The sequence below is a fragment of the Pongo abelii genome, chromosome 13 (assembly GCF_028885655.2).
Source record: "Pongo abelii isolate AG06213 chromosome 13, NHGRI_mPonAbe1-v2.0_pri, whole genome shotgun sequence".
Lineage (NCBI taxonomy): Eukaryota > Metazoa > Chordata > Mammalia > Primates > Hominidae > Pongo > Pongo abelii.
In genome coordinates, this window is record NC_071998.2 from 118,843,723 (window position 1) to 118,869,099 (window position 25,377).

The 25,377-nt window shown below is 54.4% G+C and overlaps 1 protein-coding gene across 3 annotated transcripts in view; it reads right to left on the reverse strand.

Moving 5' to 3' along the window:
• NIBAN2 (niban apoptosis regulator 2) overlaps nucleotides 1-25,377 on the reverse strand; it is a 74,001-nt gene that overhangs the window by 15,868 nt on the left and 32,756 nt on the right. For all 3 annotated transcript variants that reach the window (XM_024252150.3, XM_024252148.3, XM_024252149.3), the window contains exons 2-5: nucleotides 10,849-10,979; nucleotides 6,387-6,515; nucleotides 4,241-4,346; nucleotides 2,862-3,029 (exon numbers count right to left, since the gene is read on the reverse strand). In XM_024252150.3, coding sequence (XP_024107918.1) covers nucleotides 2,862-3,029; nucleotides 4,241-4,346; nucleotides 6,387-6,515; nucleotides 10,849-10,979 — 534 coding nt within the window. The remainder of the gene's footprint in view (nucleotides 1-2,861; nucleotides 3,030-4,240; nucleotides 4,347-6,386; nucleotides 6,516-10,848; nucleotides 10,980-25,377) is intronic.

Sequence of the window (25,377 nt, forward strand, 5' to 3'; positions counted from 1 at the left end):
ACCTGGAGACCTTCCAAGAAAGGAAACTGCATTCCTCACTCCCAGGCAGCAGACAGAGGGGGACCACGGTCAGACAGGAAGAAGCCTTGACCTCTGCATCCCAGGCCAGCACTGAGGACCCGGCACAGCCAGTGCCCCAGCTGCCTCCTGCCACCCCCAGCTGCTCCAGGAATGCAGGATGTGAAGGGGTCCCTGGGACTGCTGGTGTCCGCCCAGCTTGGCCTCCTTCCCCCCACCCCCCACTTCCTGGCAGCCCCCGGAGTGAGCAATTCCAGGCTCCACAAATTCCAAGCCCAGCCTCCAAGACGGAGGAAGCAGAGAACTTTCTCACAGTCCGTGGGGTGGAAGGAAGGCCTGAAACCAGCGTCGTCAGCTCCCGCCCTGGGGAGAAGGGGCCACCCAGCAGGACACCTTCCTGGCACAGGACACCCCTTCATTCCCTGGCCCAGCAGCTCTCCTGGGCCTCCCTCTGGTCCACTGCACCCTAGAATCAAGAACTCCTCCATGACCTCCCCACTGAGTGCTCACTGTGCGTGCCAGGCTCACGGCCAAGTGCCCCACCCAGACCAGCTCCTCCCAATCATCTCTCGAGCTCAAGTTTATCATCATCCCCACTGCACACATGGGGGACTGAGGTGGCCCTTCCCCACCTTGTTGTGTGCCCACCCCTTCCCTGTCTGGCGCAGGTCACCCACCCTGCCAGGCCAGGTCAGCCGTTAGCCTTGGAAACCTGGAGAGATGGCGCCAGGCCAGGGGCTGGGGAGGCGGTAGGGCCCTGCGCCAGGCAGCCAGAGCCTTGAGTGCCTCCACCCAGTCCCAGCCCACAGTCCCCGGGACCTGGGAACAGGAGGCCCTTTGTGGGCAGCTGGGCCCAGGTAGCAGGGGCTGGCCTGATTGAAGACCTGGTTCCTCCTGCTTGGCAGATTCCAGACAGGGCAGAGGTGGCTCTGGAGAGGTGAGCAGGAGGGGTGGGGTGAGCTGAGTCCCGCGGCAGCAGCCCAGAGGCCACTGGCGCCCACTCCGTCCCCTGCAACCTTCCACCTCTGCACCATGTGGCACTGTGCCCAAGGGTGGGGCGGGGACAGGAGCTTCCCTCAGCCCAGATCACCTGCAAGCAGTTCAGTGTCCAGGACTGGGTTGTTCCTTCCCCAGGGGCAGAAAGACCCCCAGGGACCCACCCTCACCTCGGAAGACCATCCTCAGCCTTTCTGTTCAAATTCCTTAGAGGCCTTCAAGGCTCTTCCAGACCTGACCCCAGAGGCCCCCCTCCAGCCCCATTTCAGGTCACCCCCTCCCTGCTTCAGGGCCTCGTGTAGTTCCTCCTCCGGGCCTACCCCTACCACCTGTGGGTCTCCCTTGGTGCTGGCTGCCTACCTCTGCCTGGAACATTCCCCCCCCTCCTCTATGCAGGATGTGAGGGGCCCTGGGACTTCTGGCATCTCCTCCTTCAGGTCTGGGACTTCTCCTTCAGGTCTCTGCTGAAGCTGAACCATAACCTCCTCAAGGGAGCCTGCCCTGATCAACCCCTCCCCCAACACACACACGCGCTCCCGGGGTGGCTCCACCGAGCACCCAGCACAGCTGTAAGCCATCGCCCCAGCGTCCTCATCTGTCTATCATCTGTCTCCCCTACCGGACTGCCAATTGTAGAAGGGCAGGGAATGTTTCTTGCTCCCTTGTTGCACCCCCAGTGCCTAAATCTGGGCCTCCTCAGAGTAGACACTAAAAATGTTTGTTGAATAAATGAGTGAGCTGGAAGAGTCACCCCATAAGTTTACAGATGAGAGCAATGAGGCCCTGAGGGAGGCAGTGAAGTTTCCAAATCACCCTGCAGGTTGATTATATCATATCATATCATATATCATATATCATATATATCATATATTTCATATATATCATATATATCATATATATCATATATATCATATCATATATATCATATATATCATATCATATATATCATATATATCATATCATATATATGATATATATCATATCATATATATCATATATATCATATCATATATATCATATATATCATATATATATCATATATATCATATATATATCATATATATCATATCATATATATATATCATATATATCATATATATCATATCATATATATATCATATATATCATATATATCATATCATATATATATCATATATATCATATATATCATATATATCATATCATATATCATATATCATATATAATATATATATCATATATATCATATCATATATCATATATCATATATAATATATATATCATATATATCATATATATATCATATCATATATATATCATCATATATATCATATATATCATCATATATATCATATATATATCATCATATATATATCATATATATCATATATATATCATCATATATATATCATATATATATCATATATATATCATATATATATGATTAAAAAAAAATCTTTACCAAGCATGAGGTAGACTCTGAATCCTCATAACCCCCTAAGACACACAAGGCATTATCCCCACTTTACAGAGCCTCCAAGTGGTAAGTAAGTTCCCTAAGGTCACATAGCTGGAAAATGGCAGAATCAGGATTGTGACTTTGTGACTCAGGGTCCAAGGGCTCAACAACCACACCCCTCTGTGAATAATTTCCTACTTTTTTCCTGAGCAGCACAAAACTGTTTTCGTCAAGGAAGAAGACTAAGGGTGGTATTACATGGTTTCTTATAACCCCAGAAGGGAAATTAGAACAGCCTGTAGAGCAGGGTTGCCACACCATAGTCAGCCACTAGGTGTCACCATTCAGCAATAACCCAGGTCCTGCCCCTCCCTCCTACCGCCCGCCCCTGCACCCACAGGCCACTCACCATTGTTGCAGTGCCGGATGCAGTCCTGCAGCACAGCCTGCCACTTGTCCTGCTCAGCTTCCGTCATCATGCAGAAGTAGTAGTGACGTGCATAAGGATGCCAGAGGATGAGCGGGAACTGTGTGGGGCACTTGAGGATGGGGGCACTGCCCGACTTTGCCGTGGTCCCTGCGGAGACAGCGCCTGCTGAGCAGCTGCCCTCTGTGGTTGCCCTCCACTAGAGGATGGCAGAGAACTGATCCCTTGGCATCAGCTCTGAGGTCAGGCTCAGGCCCAGAGAAGGCCAGCCTGTCCCAGGATGACCAGCGAGCCGGGGGGCGTGGAAGCAGCCTTCTTTCTGGCTGTGTCCTCCTCAGCCCAAAACCTGAGTCCAGCATCTGTGTAGACTCATTTCTTAGAGTGGGTAATAAGTCACATCCACCCCACTCTTGGGTTAGGTTTTAAACTCTGTGTAAAGCACAAACAACACAAGGTCAGAGCCCCCAGGTTCAAGGGTCAAGCACTATCTTCTTGGGTTTCCCTTCAAATTTCGGCTGTGGAGGCCAAAGTGTGGCTTAAGTGCCCACATGGGGAGGGAGGCATGTGGGGAGGAACAAAATACAGCAAAAGGAATTTTTCCCTCCTTCGATTTCATTCTCAAGGATATGTAAGATCCAGCGAGATAACTGGTCCTGGGCTGTGACCCTGCCACTGTTGTTAATGATATGACAATAACAGTTCTTCTTTCTTCCCTGGCTCTGGGTTGGCCTGCGCCCCTCCAGGGTCCACACAACACCCTGAGGGCAGTCCTCTTAGTGCCTGTGCTTTGTAGACACTGAAGAGGCTGAGATTCAGAGGGGAGAGTGACTCACCCGAGCAGACACAGTGAAACAAAGCCAGAATCACGCTGGAATCCAGGAATGCTGCTGGAATCCAGGAATGCCGCTGGAATCCAGGAATGCCCAGGCCCTCCATCACCACAGAACGGAGGCATGACTCTACTCTCAAGTCCCTGGGGCACGACCTGCCCCCCAAGCAGGCATGTCCCCTGCCCTCTAGTTCCCAGGGATCATCAGAGAGGCCAATGTTGTTCCTGTAAGGCTTCTAGGGAATTTCAGCCAAGGTGAAACAAAAGCAGGGTGCCAAGAAGAGTAACTCCTGACGAACACAGTGCTGACCCACAGGTTTATGAGGGAAAGTCACTGAACATCTTCCAGGAGGCTCTCAAGGACTTAGGGAGATAGGAAAGGCAAACAGTGAGGTCCCCATCCACAGCTCTAAGCCTAGTTGGTCTCTCCGCAAACGTGGGGCTGAAAGCAATGGGCTCAGGGCCACCCCTCCCCTAGCCAGCTCCAGAGGCCTGTGCAGGGCATCGTGGCCTGGGATGGGTGCTCCTTTACCAGGTAAGGAGTTGCCAATGAGCTCCAGGTATTGGTCCACGGAGGTGAGGATTTTGTAGCCTGCACTGTTGATGACGGCTCGTGGTGGGACCTGCCGCTCATAGGCCTGAGGGAGGCAAAAGAGAGGGTCCCTGAGGGTTAAGGGTGTGGCAAGCCCGAATGCCACCTGGCTTCAAGGCCCTACTCAGTGTGGCCGAAAGTGGGGAGGAGAAGGGGAAGGAAGAAGAGGAGGCAAGAGAGGAAGAGAGGGGAGAATGTCACTATCATGGTGATTGGGGCAGTGTGGCATCCACAGCAACCTAGACCCCAGCTATGGGCTCAATTCCTGGCTTCACTGGGCAGTGTCTGTGTGATGCTGAGGATAAAATTCCTTAAATGCCTAAACTTTAGCTTCTTCTTCTATAAAACCAGGGAATCAAGAATATTCAGGGTGGGGAAAACATTTTAAAATAAAAACAAAACCAGGGTAATAATGATTCCTGCCTCACAGAGCCATGTGAGGATTGAGTGAGATAATCTGCAGTGCCTGGCACACAAGGACTCAGCAAGCTTGGCCGAGGTTGTTGTTCTTACTGTTGCTACTGCTGCTATTGCCTCTGTTCCCAGCAGATCCACTGGTTAAGCATTTCTTACATACCAGGCCCTGTGCTAAGGGCATTGCATGCTTAATTTCACAGAATTTTCCCAATCCAAAAGGCGGTTCACCCACAACTTCACACAGTTGGGAAGTAGCAGATATAGGACATGAACCAGGGCTATCTATCTCCAGAGCCTGGGGTATTTGACCATTACCCTGAACTGCCCCCACCAATTTCCTAGGTCTGAGCATCACACAAGTGTCCTCTGGAGGAGAATTAGGTCTAGAGACGTACACCAGTAGCAGGGGGCAAAGCAGTTCTGATGGAATAGCTCATATAGCAGGGCTACCATGCTACTCCCTGCCACTAGGTGTCACTATACAACACAGTTCCTGAAAGTAGCTCAGAACCTGTAGGGCACTGATTTGCAAAACATGGTCTCTGATCTTCAACACCACCCTAGAACTTATTAGAAATGCAAATCTTTATAGGCCGGGCGCAGTGGCTCACGCCTGTAATCTCAGCACTTTGGGAGGCCGAGGTGGGCAGATCATGAGGTCAGGAGATCAAGACCATCCGGGCCAACACAGTGAAAACCAGTCTCTACTAAAAATACAAAAATTAGCTGGGCATGGTGGCGCACGCCTGTAGTCCCAGCTACTCGGGAGGCTGAGGCAGGAGAATCACTTGAACCACGGAGGTGGAGGTTGCAGTGAGCTGAGATGGCGCCACTGCACTCCAGCCTGGCGACAGAGCTAGACTTCATCTCAAAAAAAAAAAAGAAAATAAAAGAAAAAAAAAAGAAATGCAAATCTTGGCTCCCAACCTGAATCAAACTCTGGGGGAAAGCCCAGCACTGTGTCTTTCAGCAAGCCCTTCAGGTGATTTGGACGTGCTACCAGTTGAGAACCACTACTCTGGGGCACGAGGTTGTTCTTGACTTTATGTTGCTCTAACATTGATCTTCCCTGAAATACAGGGCCCAGGCCTGTCCTTCTGGCTGCTCTGGAGAAATGAGCAATTGAAGAAATGAGGTCTGTGGCTCAACCAGGTGGGGCTTCCCTGAGGGCTCGGGGAAAAGATAAGGCACAATGCTCCCATAGGATGTCCTTCTTGGACACCTACCCACCCACAGGGCAGGGGCAAGCCACAGCAAGGAACGGCCAGATTGTGCCTCCAACAGCTCTCTGTGGCTGTTGAGGATGGGAGGGTTTGGAGGAGAGGCAGGAAGCCCAGTGAGGAAGGAGGTGGCAGGAGGAATGCCCTGGAGCCAGCTGAAGGGACTGAAGAGAGATTAGGAGGTATGGGGAGGAGTGAGTGACAGTTGGTTATGAGGGACAGAAGGAGTCAGCGATATTCCCCAGAGATGAAGAATGAGCTGCTGTCCAGAGAGGGCACCCGGGGCAGCCCAGTTTGGGGGAGGGGAGGGGCTGAGGTTGTGCTCTGGCCCTGGTGACTGTGTGCAGGCTGTGACGGTGGCGTCTGGGGCCTAAGTTTCCGAGTGGGGGGAGGGGGCACACATGGAGAAAGCGGGGAGGCTCAGTGTGGCACCCGGGGCCAGGCCTCACCACTTTGTTGTCGTAGAGCACCAGCCCGTAGTTGTGGGGCACGAGGCTGAAGCGGTTCCTCCACTTCTTGCTGTCCTCCTGGTACTGGAAGAGGTTCCCCGAGAAGATGATGCGCTCGTCCAGTGGCACCTGTGGGCAGGAGGTGGTGAGGAGTGAGGCCCAGGTCTGGGGGGGTGGTGCTCCCCATGAAGCTGATGGCCCAGCCAGCAGAGCCTGTGTGCGCACCCGCTGCCTAGCATGTCCTCCATTTTGGATCTCCCCAAGTCCTCCCAAGGCCTCTGAGGCCGGGCTGCACCTCGTCCATTCTGCAGATGAGGCGTGAGACTCGGAGCCGTGGAGGGGCTCACCCAGGGTCCAGGCAGGGTGGTGATGCCAGGACTTGAACCCAGGACAGGCACTGATGCAGGGCCTGGCCACAGCCAGGCTCTCCCTCTCCATCCCAGCCTTGGGCAGTCACAGCTACCTTGGAAGGGTATGGGGAGATGTTTGCTCCCCACCCACCTACAGCTACAGCACTGGTGCCCCGAGGTCGCTCCGGGCACAGGGGACACACCCACAGGCCAAGACTGCGAGGGCCCCAGTGCCGGGGCAAGTCTCTCCCCAGCTCTAGGCTTCTGTTTCCCCTCAGGGCAATGACAACTTGAACAGGGTGGCTCCAGAGAGCCTGTCAGCTCTGATGGCTGATGAGACGCCTCCCTAAAAAGGGAGGTGGGGAATGGAGGGAGCCTCTGTCTGGGGGTGTTTGACGTCTGACTCGCGTCCTGGCAGGCTGGTGACCCACGTGGGCTGCAGAAGCGCCTGGACCTTCCTACAAAGCCCTAGCTCTGCCTGACTCACCGTGTGTCTAGTCACTTTGAGCATCAGTTTCCTCATCTATAAAATGGGAACAGTAAGAGTTGGCACCTGACGGGCAGGTGCATAATACACACACCGCCATGACCACTACTGGTAGGACTCAGCGTCTGTGACAGCCTCCAATCCTCAGGGACTGACTTATCTGGGGATGCGGAAGGAGAAGGGAGATCTTTAAACCAGGGTTGAGGGCCCAAGCGGAAGCTATGGCCAGGTGCGAGGCGTCCTGAGCAGACAAGCACCAGGAAGCTTCTGGAAGGAGACAGACCACAATGGAAGAGGCTTCGTCTTGGATGGGAGGGAACCCAGGGGAGTACAGTGTTCCTCTGCAAATTCTATTTGCTCTACAATAAATAAGGTGCCTTTTGCAAAAAGAAACATTTCTCAGATGCAGTCATGGGGAAAGGGTGATTGCCATCATGCCTGCACCTTCCTGGCTTTCTGGCTCTGCCCTGGCCCATCCCTGCAGTCCCGTCTCCTCTTGACCCTCCACCCCCTTCACCATGTCCCCCTCTTCACAGCTCCCTCCCTGCTGCTCTTCAAGGGGAAACACAAAACACTCCTGGAGAAGGAGAGCCCATTGTGCTCACACAATAGGACCTGCAGGCTTCTTCCTACCGGGGATAAAAATATTTACAGGAAAAGAAAATGGTTCCCCTACCACCCCCACACACAGTGGGCTTTGCCCAAGTCACAGAGCTGCCCTCAGCCATCTATATATAAACTGCCCACACCCAGCTCAAATCCCTGTCTTTTCTAGAAAGAGCAGACAGAGCTCTCATAACACCCTAGCAAAAGGCCTCTGGTTTTCGTCTTCATCCCTGCTTAGGGCAGGAGCCCCGGGACACGAGGACGGGCACTCCGGGACAGGGCCAGTCCTAGCAGGAGGCTGTGCAGAAGCAGGCTTGTGGCCCAGGCAGGCTCAACAACCCCCACCACCCAGTCCGCCCCCAGATCCTGGGGAGCTCGCAATGGGTGGCTGGCTGTGGGTTTGGGTTTTATTTTTAAGACTTCCAAATGGCAGAGTCGTGTTCAATTGGAAGGCCTGCAGGAAATGAAACAGAACTCGACAGCCCAGGCAAAATGTTTTAGACTCTGCGAAGCTCTCCAATGCCTCGGTCAGAGAGAGCACAGGCCCCAAGGTCAGACAACTGGGACTCCTGTGTCAGCACCACCCACCGCCAGATCCTGGACAAGCAGCTCCACATCTCTGAGCCTCAATGTCTATATCTGTGATGCAGGCATCATCATAGCCCCTCCCTCAGAGTGGGGCCACGGGGCTGAGCAAATAGTAAGGGCACAAGATAACTGCTGTTTTAGCCGGGCGCTGTGGCTCACGCCTGTAATCCCAGCACTTTGGGAGGCCGAGGCAGGTGGATCACCTAAGGTCAGGAGTTTGAGACCAGCCTGGCCAACATGGTGAAACCCTGTCTCTACTAAAAATATAAAAAATTAGCCAGGTGTGGTGGTGGACGCCTGTGAGCCCAGCTAGTGGGGAAGCTGAGGTATGAGAATCGCTTGAACCTGGGAGGTGGAGGTTGCAGTGAGCCGAGACTGTGCCACTGCACTCCAGCCTGGGCAACAGAGTGAGACTCCGTCTCAAAAAAGCAAAAAAAACAAAAAGACAACTGCTGTTTTATTATTCTTATTTCTGTTGTATTATTATTTTATCATTATTATCACTATTTTTATTTTATTTGTATTCTATTATTGTTTCTAATAAAAACCACTGTTGTTTTGATCACCACTGGTGATTAATATTATTTCTAGTATTATGATGTTATCGTAACTTTGCATTGTGATGATCGGTTTCCTGAGTGGCAAAATGAGACCAAAGATACTGCTTTTCAGGGATTGTGGGTGAGTGATCTCATTTCACTCTCCTTGCTTACATGTTGCTATTTTTCTACAATAAATATGCACTCCTGCCTCCCCAGACTTAAATGAGGCCTCACACAGAGGAAATGCTTCACGCCCTCAGCCAGTGCCCACTTGTCTTGGATTATAGGGACTTGGGCTGCCCATGACATTTCTTTCCAGACAGGGGAGCCATTCTGGCCCCGCTCACCTGGGCTGCGTCCAAGGCCTCCTTTTCTTTCCTTTCCGACCACACAGATACGCACCTGCCAGGCACCCAGGCCGGGCCACAGCTGGGCCCCTCTGCCGCTCTGCTGCCACAGGGTCAAGAGATTACCATGACACTGGGGAAGAGGCAACCTTTTCTGGGTCCAAAAGCAAAGGTGATGCTCTGAGCAGCTCCAACACACGGTCCTGACCTCCCTCCACCGGGCGGGTTGCAGTTACAGCAGAAAGGGCCCTGGGCTGGCCCTGCCTCCGCCATCCTGAATGAGCCACTTAAAGGCTCAGCCTTGGCCAGGTGCAGCAGCTGAGGCCTGTAATCTCAGCACTTTGGGAGGCCAAGGTGGGAGGATCTCTTGAGTCCCGCCCCCGGCCCCGTGTCCGAGTCAATCACAGGTTCCTCTTCCCAGAAGGCTTTGCCAGCCCCCTCTGGCCCACACTGACCCTCAGGCTGGAGCCAGGCAGCTTCTAATCCCTCACTCAACAAATATTTCCTTAGCAAACAGCATCCTACTATTTATATCATAGCAGATGATGATGGAGCCAGTGACAGCACCTTCCCTGCTTCAGGCACAACCACCCTGGGAAGGAGATGTTCTCATCCCATTTGACAGATGAGTAAACTGAGGCTGTTAGTGGAGGAGCTTGCCTTGAATTGGAGACTGTCAAGACTCTAGAGCCCCAGCTCTGACGGTGGAGGAGGTGAGCTAGGAGGAGTCACCCACGGTGACTGAAGGGGTCTCAACAACACGACCTGGGTTACCCACCTATTCAGAAGTGGGAAGGAGGCTAGGCATGGTGGCTCACGCCTGTAATCCCAGCACTTTTGGGGAGCTGAGGCTGGAGGATCACTTGAGCCCAGGAGTTTGAGACCAGCCTGGGCAACACAGCAAAACCCCATCTCTACAAAAAATGCAAAAATTAGCCTAGAGTGATGGTGTGCACCTGTAGTCCCAGCAACTGGGGAGACTGAGGTGGAAGGATCACTTGAGCCAGGAAGGTTGAGGCTGCAGTGAGGCATGATTGCACCACTGCACTCCAGCCTGGGCAACAGCAAGACCCAGTCTCAAAAAAAAAAATAAACCGCGCATGGTGGCTCACACCTGCCTGTAATCCCAGCATTTTGGGAGGCTGAGGCGGTCAGATGGCTTGAGGTCAGGAGTTTGAGACCAGCCTGGCCAACATGGTAAAACCCCGTCTCTACTAAAAATACAAAAACTTAGCTGGGCGTGGTGGTGCATGCCTGTGGTCCCAGCTACTCGGGAGGCTGAGGCAGGAGAGTGCCTTGAACCTGGGAGGCGGAGGTTGCAGTGAACTGACATTGTGCCCCTGCACTCCAGCCTGAGTGACAGAGTGAGACTCTGTCTCAAAAAAGAAAAAAAAATTAATTTTAAAAAAAGAAGCTGGGGAGACCCTTAGAGGCCATCACAGTAACAATGGGAAACTGAGGCCCAGAAAAGTAAAGTCACTCCCCCGAGGCCACATGGTGAAAAGTAGCAGAACATACTCGAGCCCTCCCAGCACCTCTCACCTTGCGCCAGAGCAGCTGGGCCTGTGGCAGCCCCGTGCCCTCAATCTCATGGCGCATGCTGTTGAAGAGAGCCACGCCATACTGGTCTTCATAGAACTGGAGGAACTCCGTCAGGATCTTCCCGGTTTTTTCTGGAAGAGAAAGACAAGCAGGAGCGTGAGGTCCTCAGGGATGCTGATGCATTGCGATCCTTCCCCTAGGCAGGAGTGGCTGCAAAGCCGCAAATTCCTGCATGTGGAATTGTTTGCACAGGCTCCTCACGCTCATCTGCACTGCATTTCTGGCCAGAGCCCCGCGTTTCCTGTGAAAACCAACTGCCTTGGAAAGGGTGAACCTCCAGATGGGAAAGTGGGCAATGGCCATAGACAGAGAATCAAACAAATGCAAACAGAACCAAGACTCCATTTCCTCTCGTCACACTGGTGGGGACGTGCAAAAACAGGCCATGTCACTCAGAGCTGGGGGCGCCAGGAATGGGGACAGCCATTTCGGAGGGTGGGTGTCTTGTCCTTGGATGCTCCCACCTCTAGGAATCTACCCCCATAGAACAATTCGCAGGAGGACACAAAGGCGAATGTACACTGAGGCCATAGGGGGGAGCAGCTGAATGTGATCTCTAGGGATGATCTGTATACATTGGTTCACCCAGGTCAGTAAAAAGTAAAAAGATGGAGCGGGGCCGGGCATGGTGGCTCCCAGAACTTTTCAAGGCCAAGGCGGGTGGATCACCTGAGGTCAGGAGTTCAAGACCAGCCTGGCCAACATGGCAAAACCCTGTGTCTACTAAAAATACAAAAATCAGCCGGGCATGGTGGCAGGCGCCTGTAAGGCCAGCTACTCAGGAGACTGAGGCAGGAGAATCACTTGAACCTGGAAGTTTGGTGGAAGGCGGAGGTTTCAGTGAGTCGAGATTGCGCCACTGCACTCCAGCCTGGGCGACAGAGCGAGACTCCATATAAAAAAAAAAAAAAAAAAAAAAAAAAAAAAAAAAAAAAGATGGAAGGACCTATTCGGATAGGTGCCAACAAAAGGAAAGGGCTCATGCTCCATTAAGGAAAGAAAGCAAGTGACAGAGTCACCTGTTGACTATCAGCTCATTGAAAAAAAAAAAAAACTACTTTCTGGCCAGGTGCAGTGGCTCACACCTATAATCCCAACACTTTGGGAGACTAAGGCAGGTGGATCGCTTGAGCCCAGGAGTTTGAGACCAGCCTGAGCAACACAGCAAGACCTCATCTCTACAAAAAATACAAAAGTTTGGCCAGGTGCGGTGGTTCACAGCACTTTGGGAGGACAAGGTAGACAGATCACCTGAGGTCAGGAGTTCGAGACCAGCCTGGCCAACATGGCAAAATCCCATCTCTACTAAAAATAGAAAAATTAGCCAGGCATGGTGGCGGGCGCCTGTAATCCCAGCTACTCAGGAGGCTGAGGCAGGAGAATCACTTGAACCCAGGAGGCAGAGGTTGCAGTGAACCAAGATCGTACCACTACACCCCATCCTGGGTGACAGAGCAAGACTCTATCTTAAAAAAACAAAACAAAAGGCTGGGCGTGGTGGCTTAGGCCTGTAATCCCAGCACTTTGGGAGGCCGAGGTGGGCAGATCACAAGGTCAGGAGATAGAGACCATCCTGGCTAACACGGTGAAACCCTGTCTCTACTAAAAAATAGAAAAAATTAGCCAGGCGTGGTGGCGGGTGCCTGTAGTCCCAGCTACTCGGGAGACTGAGGCAGGAGAATGGCATGAACCCGGGAGGCGGAGCTTGCAGTGAGCGGAGATCGTGCCACTGCACTCCAGCCTGGGCGACAGAGCAAGATTCCGTCTCAAAAAACAAAACAAAACAAAACAAAAATTAGCCAGGTGTGGTGGCGTGTGCCTGTATTCCCAGCTATTCAGGAGGCTGAGGTGGGAGGGTCACTTAAGCCCAGGGAGGTCGAGGCTGCAGCGAGCTATGATCGTGCCACTGCACTCCAGCCTGGGCGACAGAGCAAGACCCTGTCTCAACACACACATAACAAAACCAAAACTCCTCCTATTTGTACATATAGATTACTTAGGGTTGGGTGCATGGAGGAGGTCTGGAAGGCAGCATGCCAGGCTGGGAAGGCAGGACCTCTGGTGTGGGAGTGGGGAGCGCAGAGTGAACTTCATTTTCTGTTTATTTCCTTTTATAGCATTCAAATTATTTTATAATCATGATTCCTTTCATAATAAAAAATAAACATTCTAAAATTAATGCCTCTACCAAGTGAACAACCTTGCTGCTTTCACTGGCCATTTGCTCCTGTCTTCTGCACGGTTTCTGAATAGAGGTGAGTGCTATGGCCTTGAGGGCAGGCCCAGGCCACATCAGGCTCAGCACGTGTGCTCCTGGGCGCCCCCATGTTCAGATGAAGGAGGAGGCCCAGAGAGGGTCTCGGACCCATGAGGGGAGAAGCTTCCTGGTCCTAAGAAGCTGCAGCTCGCGTCCCGACTGGGATTTGTGCTGGCCCGCTGTGCGGCTCCCCTCTCTGGGCCTTGGATTCCCCCCATGCACTGAGAGGCTGCATTCGATAACGGACAGGCCCTGCCATCTCTGACAGTCTTGGATTCCAGGTTTCAAAGACCTGGTCCTTTCTCAAAAGAGGAGCTGGCAGGACCCTGCCCCTCCCGGGGCCAGTCTCCAGGTACTGAGGGCACCTGGCTAGGATGACATTTCATTCCATCCTCTCTATAGTTCTGTGAGGGAGAACCTGTGTTATCCCCACTTTACAGAGGAGGTAACTGAGGCCCAGGGAGGTTAAGTCACCAGCATAAGGTCACACAGCCAGTGGGTGGTGGAGCTGGGATGCAGTCCTGGGTCCTCGCCAGGAGGTGGTGGCCTGGGAGGAGGGCTGAGAGGGCAGGTCACACGCCATGCCTCACAGCTCATAACCAGGGTCCCAGGCACGTGACCTTCCTGGGTGTCTGCCCACACCCCGGGCCCTGCCTCAGTGATGGGGATGGGGGGATGCCCCCCAACCCCTCTCCACAGACCCTGTCCCTCCCTGTACTCCCCTTTCCTGGAGTGAGGTCATGGCTGTTCAGATTCCAGTTTGGGGGGAGGAAGGGGAGAACAAATGAGGAATTTGCTTTGAATGCCTATTTTTTAAAAACCATAAACAACCAGAACTCTCTCTGAGACCATGGGAATTGTTTTGAAAAATGATGAGGCAGAGGGGGCAAATGGAAGAGAGTCATACGTCGGGGCTAATAGAGAAAAGAGGATGGAAGCTGACAATAACATCAGTACCATGGTTGTCATGATCATAGCCACCATTTGCGGAGCATTAAACCCGTGCTATGGCAGGTTTTATGTATGTGAACTCAGAGAATCTCCATGAGAACCCCAGGAAGCCAGTGCTGTTGTTTTCCTATTTCAGGGATGAGGAGTCAAGCCACGCACCCCACAGGCATTCTATCAGCGTGGTCGGCAGGATGGGCAGGCTTGGGCCTGCAGGTCTCAGGGGTCCTTTGGCCATGGCTCCAGGGCCCCCAGCCAGCCCCGGTGCACCCAGCCCACAGATAGATCTCAAAGGGCTGGAGTCTGCCACCCTGGCCCTCAGGGAGCCAGGCCCTGGAGGGAGCTGCCATTGCTGTGAGGACTCGAACACGGGTCTGCCTGACCGCTGCCCGGACAGCACAGTCCAGATATAGAGTCCAGGCAGGGAGGAGCTGGGTTCAGAAAGGCCCCTGGGCTGGGCTGGGGAGGACACAAGAGGGCAAGACTGAGCCAGGAGAAGGCCCAGGCATGTCCCACCAAGGGACAGTTGAGGCCCAAGTTGGGCAGGCTGTGGACCGGAGAGGAAGCTGCAGGAAGCTCTGAGGGAGGGAGACATGGGAGTGCAGGGACCCGCTGCCTGTCAGGGCGGGAGCTGAAGGTCAAGGCTGAAGGTCAGGTCCCTGGGCCAGCGCAGTGCTGCCCACAGGCCTAGGGCCTCAGGCTGAGGGGACCCAGGCAAGGGCCAGGGGTCCAGGATGCAGTTCCCTCTAGGTTTGTCACGTTGGCCCCAGGTGGGGCCAGAGTCGTTCACTATCCAGGCTTGCTCTCAGAATTCAGGAGCCAAATGGGTTGGGTAGGGAGGGCCAGGAACTCTGCTGGGGGTGGGGCGGGGTCTGGTCTCCTTTTGCTCACCACTGGATCCTGGGCACCGGGCCTGGCACAAGCAGATGTCGGCAAGGGGAGGAAGAGTGGGGGTTTGGTCCAGCAGCCAAATAGTTACCAAGTCCAAACAAGGGAAGGCCGTGGGGCAGGCATCGGTGGGGTACTGAGGGAGCGCCATGCTGCAGGTAGGGGGACGGCATTAGCAAGGGGTTAAGGACCTTAAGGACGGAGCCCAGGCAGCACCAGGAAGTCAGCCCCGCTCAGAAGAAGGGTGGTGACCACGGGACAGCTAGAAAGGGAGGACCATGGGAAACAGGGCCACGGATGGCTTCTTGGCAGGGGTAGCCCCGAGCACATTCTTGAGAGATGTCCTCAGCCAGCATGGAAGGAACCGCCACGTGCTTTGTACAGAGGAAGTAACCCAGAGACGCAGAAGATGAGGACTCGGGTGCTGGGGACCCCAGGTGTGGAGGCCAGAGGGACCCAAATGGCCAGCAGCACTGGGAGGGGGCCAGCCTGGGCAAAGGGCTTGCAGGAGCCTTCCTGGCTGGACCCTGCTGGAAGAGGACCCAGGTGGGCACTGCAGCCCTGGCGGGGGCTCAGCCAGAAAACTCAGCCTGGCCACGGCCTCACCTGCTGAGCTCTGGGACTGCAGCTCAGGCAGGCCCCACCCAGTACCCCACTTTTCCTTCTTGCTCCCTGCAGTGGCTCTCCCCCTGGCATTGTCGCTTCAGGATTTTACAACTCAAATTCCCATGCAGCGTCCCGGCCTGGGTGTCTGTGGGGGTCCTGAGCCCGGGCACCCCTCTTTCCTCCATACTTGCCCACAGCAGCTCTTTCCATTTCCTGCCACAGCCTCTGGAGACACCACACGCCACGGATTTGGGGCAGATGTTGGACAGGGCCTCCAACACTCAGGCTTACCACCCTGTTAGGGGAATGTGAGCCAGAGAGGGTGAGCAGCTCAGCTGAGGTCACACAGCCAGTTGGAAGCAATCAGGTTCAAGCCATAGCCGGCTGCATGCCACCCTCCTGGTCCTGGCTCTGGCCATTGTCTACAGGGCCCCACAGGCCCCCTACCTCCCCTTAGAGGGCAGAGAGGAAACTGGCTGTGCCCCCATCTACAGAGGCAGGAGTGGCCCGCAGGTCCTGGGCCCAGGAACTGGGGGGCTCCAGCTGGTGGTAGCGATCACTCGCTTCTGTGAGCTACAGAGAGGCTGGGGTGGGGTGGTCTGAAGGTGTGTGCCAGCTTCGTCACTTTCCACATTGTCTCATCTATTCTGCCTCCCTGCACTGACTCAGCCCCAGGTGCTGCTAGGGGGGAAGGCAGGGGATGGAGCGGGGCAGGACTCACAGAGCCTGCCCTGCAGCCCCAGGTGCCCAGCCTCCTGGTGAGGAGGTTGAAGTCAGGACCAGAGTCCCCGCCCCGCCATAAGCCAGCCCTGCAAGCGCCTGGCTCTCAGAGCCTCACATTCTTCATTTGTAAATGGGCCTCTCCGAAGCCGTTCCCGAGCTCTGAGCTCTGCAGGACCAGATAGCGTTTGAGGTGCTCAGCTCCAGGCCTCCATAAACGTCACTGTTAATCATCACAGTCCTCAGCTGAGAACAGCAGTCATAAGAGACTGTTTGAAATGTTTATTAGCAGTATAACTTTTATAGTTTGAAATAATCCAATAAAGATTTGTTTTCTGAAGAACCGGGACAAGAATCACAAAATAATAATGATAATGATGGGAGGCCTTCCACAAACAAAGATAACAGACGCGGGGGAGCCAAGGAGGACAGCAGGGCCCTGTGTGTGATGCGGGTGGGGGGGTCCCACCTGACCGTGGCTGGGATCCCCTGGCATAACCCTCAGCCTCTGCTGGCGCCCAGAGCCATTGGTTGCCCCCTTTTCGCCTTCTGCCAGTGGGAGGTAAGCCCACGCCCATCAGACACAGGGCGTTCTTTGCCCCAACACACACCATTCTTCAAATGGCCCAGAGGTGAGTACAGGGAAATACAACCCTCACTTTACAGCTGTATGAACCGAGGCTCAGAACAATTAAACAGCTCAGGAAAGGCCACTGTGTCAGTCCACAAAACCTGCCAAGGCCCCTCGCAGAGGTTGTCACAAAAGGCACCTGCCTGTAGGGGTCCCAGTTCCCTTCTTAGCCCAAGAGGGCAGCGTGTGAATTCTGGGAGTGGAGTTGAGTCCTGGTCTGTGCCCAGGGACCTCAGGGAGCCACTCCCACCCCAGGCCGCTGTCTCCACGTGGTGTCTCCATGGGTAGTGGGCTGCATCAACCTCTGAAGAGGCCACTTTTGGGGATGCAGGTCCAGAGCAAAACTCAAACGCACACTTGTGGGTTTGTTGTGGAGCGAGAGTCAAGCCTTTCAGCAAGTTGGTTGAATAAGGGGGTGCTCTGTGGATCTCAGGGGGGCTCTGCTCCCCATATGACTGGAACCCTGTCTCCAAGGGCTGCATCCTATCGGGCTATTGAGGGTGACTGAGAAGGACCCCCTCACAAGCCAGTCCTCCTAACTCTGCCCCTGGATCCCCAGAGTTTGCCAGGGATAGGTGCCTATCCACTGACAACTTACTGCATGCTCCACAGCCTGTTTAATCCTAACAGGTATTAGTATCCCATCTGACAGATAAGAAAAGTGAGACTCCGGCTAAACAAAGCGGCTGCCACCCAGGAAGGACTCAGTCAGTGTCACATGGCTATTTAGAAACGCAGTTGTGTGGCCGGGCATGGTGATGCGCACCTGCAATCCCAGCTACTCAGGAGGCTGAGGCAGGAGAATCACTTGAATCTGAGAGGCAGAGGTTACTGTGAGCCGAGATCGTGCCACTGCACTCCAACCTGGGTGACAGAGTGAGACTCCATCTCAAAGGAAAAAAAAAAAGAAATGCAGTTGTGCGGCCGGGCACAGTGGCTCACGCCTGTAATCCTAGCACTTTGGGAGGCCGAGGCGGGAAGATCACTTGAGGTCAGGAGTTTGAGACCAGCCTGGCCAACATGGTGAAACTCCCTCTCTACTAAAAATACAAAAATTAGCCAGGCGTGGTGGCGGGCGCCTGTAATCCCAGCTACTTGGGAGACTGAGGCAGGATAATTGCTTAAACCTGGGATACGGAGGCTGCAGTGAGCTGAGATTGCACCATTGTACTCTAGACTGGGAGACACAGTGAGACTCCATCTCAAAAAAAGAAAAAAAAAAGAAAGAAAGAAATGCAGTTGTGATCACATCTGGAATTCACTATATACTTAAAATGGATAATTTATACAAAGACTGTGTATTAGGGACATCTCATAGTAAGAAAAATTAAGGATCGAGCTGACTGATCTTTTGGGAATGATAGATATGTGGAAAAATACAATAAAGATCTAATTTGGGTCAGTCAAAAAAAAAGAAAGGAAGAAAAGTGAGGCTCAGAGAGACTCACTGACTCACTCAGAGACACACAGCCTGGAGGGGAAAGAGGTGGGTTTTGGACCTTGTCTCCCACCAAAGCCTGCACAGAGCCCCACCGCACAAAGCCTCTCATCCCAGTGACCCCTCACGAGGACCCGCAATGCCGCTTTCAAAGCCCTGGTTTTCCACTCTCTTGTTGAGTTCTTGCCCAATCCCAAGAACGAGGCAACACAAGGCTTTACTATCCTCATCTTACAGATGAGGAAACTGAGGCTCAGAGGGCAAAGTGACTTTCCTGAGGCCACAGCTGGCAAGTGTCAGAGCCGGGACTGATGTCTAGGGTTTCCAGCTCCACTGGCCCCTGTCGGGTTGGAGCTGGTGGAGAATCATCAGACCCACTGGAGCCTTACTTCTTCATCCTCACTGGGTCTTAATATTCCTACCTTTAAAATGGGAGGGTGGGTCCCTGTCAGCTCAGCTGACCGAAAATCTCAACGACAATCTAATCAGTGCTGCCCTGGCCCCAGCAACTGACTGGGATGCTGGCCTCAGCACCTCCTGTGAGCTGCTGGTGAGTCAGCTCTGACCAGCAGCTGATCACAGCCCCCTTAGGCCAGACAAAATGACCAGGGGGAGAACTAGGCACCCCCCACCACCTGCAAACAAGGCACCATTTCTACATGGACACACAGGCTCTGGGTTCAAGTCCCAGCTCTGCCACCTATGAGCTGTGTGGCCTTGGCTAAGGCACTTCCCCTCTCTGAGCCTTTATTTTCCCCTCTGCAAAAGGGCACAACAGTATCTGCCTGACTAGGTTATGAGGACAAATGGGCTACTAAGCATGAAGCCCTTTACCCTGGCAAGAAGGGGGCACGTCACCAATGGGGGATCCTAAGAAGTGCCTCTTGTCAAGGTTCCTCTAACCCACAGTGAGGCCCTTGAAACAGAGGCTGAGCACGCAGCCTGGCCCACCCCAGGACCAGCTCCAACAGCAGCCAAGGCAGCCAGTACGTTAATTAATCTCTGATTTTCCAAACTGACAACGTTAAGGGCCACGCTACTTCCTGTGCAGATAGCGAGGCTGGGCAAGAACTGGGGAGGCCCCAGGGTGGCCTGGAGGCTTGGGGAGCTGGGGGATGGGGTACCAGGCCCACTGTGCAGATAGGGGAACTGAGGCTCAGAGAGGAGAGGAGGCTTGCTGAGCTCAGAATGGAGGAAGGAGTCCAGGGGTTCTCAGAAAATGGACCTAAAAAGGCGTATCCCGGAGGGCCTCGAATGCCAAGCTAAGGAGTTCCTTCTTTGCCTTCTCATGACGCTCCCCAAAGCCACTACGTGCCGCACCTGTGCTAAGCATTTTGCTTGGACCCATGCCCCCGATTCTTCAACTCAACCTTGGGCCAGGTGGTATTGGTACTGGCAGAACATTTCAGACCAGGTGGCCGAGAACTGGGTTCCTCTGCCAAATCACTCTGCTGAGAAGAGGCAGAGGTAGGATCTGCACCCTGGTCCCGACCTGGTGCGTAAGCCTGAAACCCTGTTCCACACGAACGGTGGGCCCAAGAGGAAGAAGGTCATTTCCAGCTGCGACCACATCCAGCTCATGTCCACCACGGGGGCTGCACGCCGGCGCCAGCCCTGGTTTGGCCCAAGCGGAGGGCGCTATGCCAGACCCGTTCCTAGCTCATCCGGTCTCTCCAGTGGGCTCCAGGGACACACCTCACCCACTAGGCCCGGCTCAGTTTCAGGGTTTCAGGGCTGAGAGGTTTGCCGACTGAAACCAGGCAGGTAGCAGCACCCTGTAGGGTGGGGCGGGCTCAGAACCTGCCCGCCTGGTTCCCAGGGCATGGGGAGCAGCTCCAGCATGGGGAGGTGGGGGAAGGAGGGGGGTGCCGACCCCACCCACCCCAGAGCCCAGGGACCAGCAGAAGCAGAGTTAGGGCAGGGACTCCATTTTCCCAGATCTCAGAGTTGTCCAAAGCACCACCATCTCCATCATGTGCCTGAGACAGCAGGGAGAGCTTGGGGTCCAGAAAGGTGGTGACAGTCTCCTAGGGCCACACAGCATGTCCAACAGAGCTGGGTTGGCATAGACCAGTGCTTTGCCCAGGACCTTTCTACTCGCCCCCCGCCTACTGTCACAATCAACACACAATAGCAGCAGCCACTTGTCAGCACCACCTCTGTGCCCAGCACAGCACTGCACATGCACACTCATTATTTCATGCACTGTCCCCACTTCCCAGAGGAGAACAGTGAGGCTCAGAGAGGTTAGGTGACTTCTCCAGGGACACACAGCTTGTAAATGACATGAACTCAGAACAGGGAACCAACGTTTGGGCAAAACCATCTCACCTCTGGCTTCCACGCAGCACCAGCCCGTGGGTGGCCTCCATGAGAAGGGCAGACACAGGGCTCCTGCTCAGGACCTGTAATCAGGTGGGAAGCGGGGGGTGGGAGGGATAATGACAGGCTCCATCAAGCAGCAGGAGGGGGACCAGCAGCCCATCCACGAGAAGAGCCTGAGCCAGCAGCCAGAATCTGGCAGGCCAGGGAGGAGGAGGACAGCTGAGTGTCCCCCACCCAATCAGTTCCTGTCCAGAAGGGGGACCATGCCAGAAAAGGCAAGGGACAGATTCAGAGTCCCTCCATGAGCCATCCCTGGAAGAAGGGGTACAACGGCAGACCCCTGGGACCCCGCTTCTGGGCCTGAGAGAAACAGGGCCTATGGGATTCCCACCCCCACCGCGACCTGCCCCCTAGCACAAGCCCAACAGGGTGAGGCAGGCTCCCCAGTGCCCAGGGGCCAGTCAAGTGGCCATCCAGCCTGTGCCTCTATTCACTGCCCCCCAGCCAGGCCACTCCCGTCCTGTGCCTGCCACAGCCACCGAAGTCCTGCCTACTCCATCCTGGCTGCCTCTGATCCTTCCCACACACAGGGGCCACAGGGGAGTCGCCCAAAGCTTCCTGGCTCAGAAACCTTCCAGTGGTACAGCTCCTACTGCCTCTGGGATGGAGCTGAGCGCCTCACCATGCCCGCAGGCCCAAGTCATCTAGGGTCTTGCAGAGGCTGCTCCCCATGTCTGGAATACAGTCTTCCACCAAGCTCACTCCTCAGCCCGCCACCGTGCGTCTTTCCCCTGGAAAGCCCCAGGCTGGGTGGGAGCCCTCCGCCTATTCCCGCAGCCCACCGCTGGCTTCCTGGTGGGTAAAGGTCTGTTCCTCATGTGGCTCCCACAGGCAGCACCCCCGGTCCTGGGGCAGGGCCTGGCACACAGTGGAAAAGGAAGGGAAGCCCACAGCAACAGGCCAGAAGTGGCAATCTCAGGCCAGACACATCCCCAAAAGAGAGCCACCCCCAAAAGAGAGCCACCAAGCCACTGAGCAATAAGCCCCCACACACCCCGGAGATTCCTCACCACGGAAACGGAGGCTGACATCCGAGCAGGCCCTTGGCTGGGTCCTGGGGATGAGGAAATGTATGCTGTGCTGTCCTTCCTTGGGAAGGTGGCTGCCAGCGACATTTCCCCCGCTGCTGGCCTCAGGTGCCCTGAAGGGGCCCTTGGCTGCATCACCCTTCCCTGAGGCCAGTTTTGTTTTGTTTTGTTTTGTTTTGTTTTGTTTTGTTTTGAGACGGAGTCTGGCTCTGTTGCCCAGGCTGGAGTGCAGTGGCACGATCTTGGCTCACTGCAACCTCTGCCTCCCAGATTCAAGAAATTCTTCTGCCTCAGCCTCCCGAGTAGCTGGGATTACAGGCGCCCACCACCACACCTGGCTAATTTTTTGTATTTTTAGTAGAGACGGGGGTTTCACCATGTTGGCCAGGCTGGCCTCAAACTCCTGACCTCAGGTGATCCACCCACCTCAGCCTCCCAAAGTGCTGGGGTTACAGGCGTAAGCTACGGTGCCTGGCCCCGAGGCCAGTTATTAACAAGGAAAAACCTCTTCCCATAAAGACAGCACCCCTCAGCACGCCAAGGCCCAACAATGACAGCCGTGTGACCCTGCACGTGCCAGCCCTCAGCTAGGGACTTCCGGTGCGAGATCATTCTCGACTCTCAAAATGGCCCAGGGAGGAAGGCTCTGTCTCCACACCAGGAACGAAAAGGCACCGAACAGTTAGGGAGCCCTCCTACCCCAAAGCTAATGGGTGTCACGCTGGCTGGGGACACCTCATGCCATCTGACATAGACCCGGACAACAGCTGCAGGAAGTGGTACAGGAATCACCCCCGATCAAGACAGAGGCTGGAAGGTCCAGGGCCTCGTCCCAGGTCAGCCGGCTGTCAAGCAGGGAGCCAAAATCCAAGCTGGGGTGTGAGCCCAGGCTGGCTGAACCTAGACTCCACGGGCCATGGAAACATCTGGAAGATGGCTGCATGAAGCACTTTGTAAAGGATCTCTCTGGGCTCTGATGGCCCCAAGAGACTATGGACTCACCTGTCACCACACGCCTGGCACACTGAAGCCCACAAGCATGTTACACAGAATCACATCCAAGATCCGCAATCTCAGCCCCACTCTCCTTCCCGTCCCCACACCCTGGGCGTCTCTCGCCTCCATTACACATTTCCTACCTCACATCTTCATCCACGCTGTGTCCTCTGGCTGGACCACCCTTCCCTTCAATTCCACAGTTCACAATCTTAGCCAGACTTTCAAGGCCCTGCTCACCCATCCTCTCCTCCATCACACTGTTCTTCAGTTCCCCATTTGCATATAATTATAATCATAATTGCAACATGAGCTAATGCATGTAACAGTTAGCTCTGTGCCAGGCACAGAGGCAGATCCCATATATGCTAAAAATTATAGTCAACATTATTTCATTTAACCCTCACTGGGACGTACTGCCAAACCCATTTTATGGATAAGGGATCTGAGGCTCCTGAGAAGTTAAGTGACTTTCCCAATATTACACAGGTAAGAGCAAAACTGGAATGTGAACTCAAGCCTGCTTCTGTTCACTGCTCAAACTGTGACGGAAGAGAGAAGAGCTAGAACCATTTGCTGACTCTCTGCTGGGACATTCCTCGCTCGACTGGCAGCTTACCGGGTTGGAATGGTATCTTGTTCACTTCTGTATCCCTGGTACCTAATATGGCACTGGCCTTGGGAGAGGAGGGTGGGTTTCTCACAGAGACGGGTATTTCTGGAGCCATGCTTAAAACAAGAAGCAAACCCTGAGCTCAGAACAGCCTCTCTGGGCCTCAGTTTCCTTATCTGTAAAATGGGTATAATGTCATAGTCCCCCACTACCACCTCACAAGGTTGCTGGGGTGGGGGGCACTCAGGAGATGCTGGCTTTTGTTGCTAACACCAGGATAGGGCTGGGTGAGCCCTATAAGGGCACATGGCTGTTATCTTTTTCTTTTTTTCTTTTATTTGTTTAATTAATTAATTAATTTTTTTTTTTTTTGAGATGGAGTCCCCACTCTGTTGCCCAGGCTGGAGTACAGTGGCATGATCTTGGCTCACTGCAATCTCCGCCTCCCAGGTTCAAACGATTCTCCTGCCTCAGCCTCCCAAGCAGCTGGGATTATAGGCATGTGCCACCACACCCAGCTGATTTTTGTATTTTTAGTAGAGACGGGGTTTCACCATGTTGGTCAGGCTGGTCTCGAACTCCTGACCTCAGGTGATCCACCCGCCTCGGCCTCCCAAAGTACTGGGATTACAGGCGTGAGCCACTGCACCCAGCCATGGCTGTTATCTTGGCCTTTGGTGCTGGTAGAATCCCTGCCATGGCACATTCCCTCATTCATGGGCCAGCCACATACTCCTAACAGGCCACTGGACCTGGGAAGGGACCTCCAAGATCAAGTCCAAACTATCTTTTGGACAGATGGGGAAACTGAGGCTGGGGAAATGGGGAAAAGCTGCCCAGGGTCCCATTGCCCTGTTAGTGTCCCAGCTCCTCTGAGACCATCTTGGGGAGAAACAAGTGAATGGGGCTTTCACACCCAGCGAACCCAGGTGAACCGCAACCTCAGCCCCTCAGCTTCCTCCTCAGCGGAGGAAATTTGGCCTCTGGCCTTGGGGTCCCATGTCTAGAGTGCCCTCCTAGCGTCCACCCCTTGTGCCTGGCCAACTCCTCTTTCTCCTCCCCAGGCTCAAGTGCCACCTCCTTGGAACCCTCCTTCCAGATAAGTCCCAGCCTCCCAGGTCTCCACAGCCTCCCCGGCCTCCACTCCCACAGCCCCTGGCCTGCTCCCCGGCACTCCCCTCAACCACAGTTAATGCCTCATCTGAGACGCTCCCCGGACTGAGACTGCTCTCTGCTGTCTCCCCAGGACCAGGCTCCCGCCAGGCCCAGGGGGGTGCTTGATAAACAAGTGCCGAACAAGTGTCAGGTCACCCAGCCTCAGGCACCAAACAGGTCACCAAGGAGGCCATGGCGGGCTGGGACGCAGTCTGAGGGCACAGGCCGTCTGGGTCTCATCAGGAAGGCAGGTCAGGCCCAACAGAGCCAGGAGTCAGCTGGGGTTTTTCACAAGGCTGCCTTGAAAACTCTTCTCGGTTGGCAAATATTTAACCAGGGCTGGGCCACAACAGGTCTGGAGGGGAAGGGTGAGCTCTGAGGCAGGATGGCTGGCAGGAGAGGGCGGGGCTGAGGCGGGATCCCAGAGAAATGTACCCAAAAAAACGGGTGACCAAAAACTCGCCCACTGGGGCTGCCCTTTCCTTTACACCTCGAGGCCGCCTGGGTGGGAGGCAGTCCATTCCCATCTTGACACAAACAGAAGGAAACAAAAGCCCTCTCATCCCCTCCTGCCCCCACCCCGCCTGCCTGGCAGCGGCCCCAGCCCACAGCCCACAGTGGCAGCTTGTTCTGGGAGCCCAGGATGAGGCATGCCTGCCGTCTGGGAACACAGATCCTCGCTGGGAGGGCAGCCCAGGGGGTGCCGAGGCCCCCAGCAGCGTCACCACCCAGAGCAGGACCCACACTCCAGGGGGTGAGCACCCAAGGCTGCTGTCCTGCGGCCCCCTGGGTGAGGCCACGCCC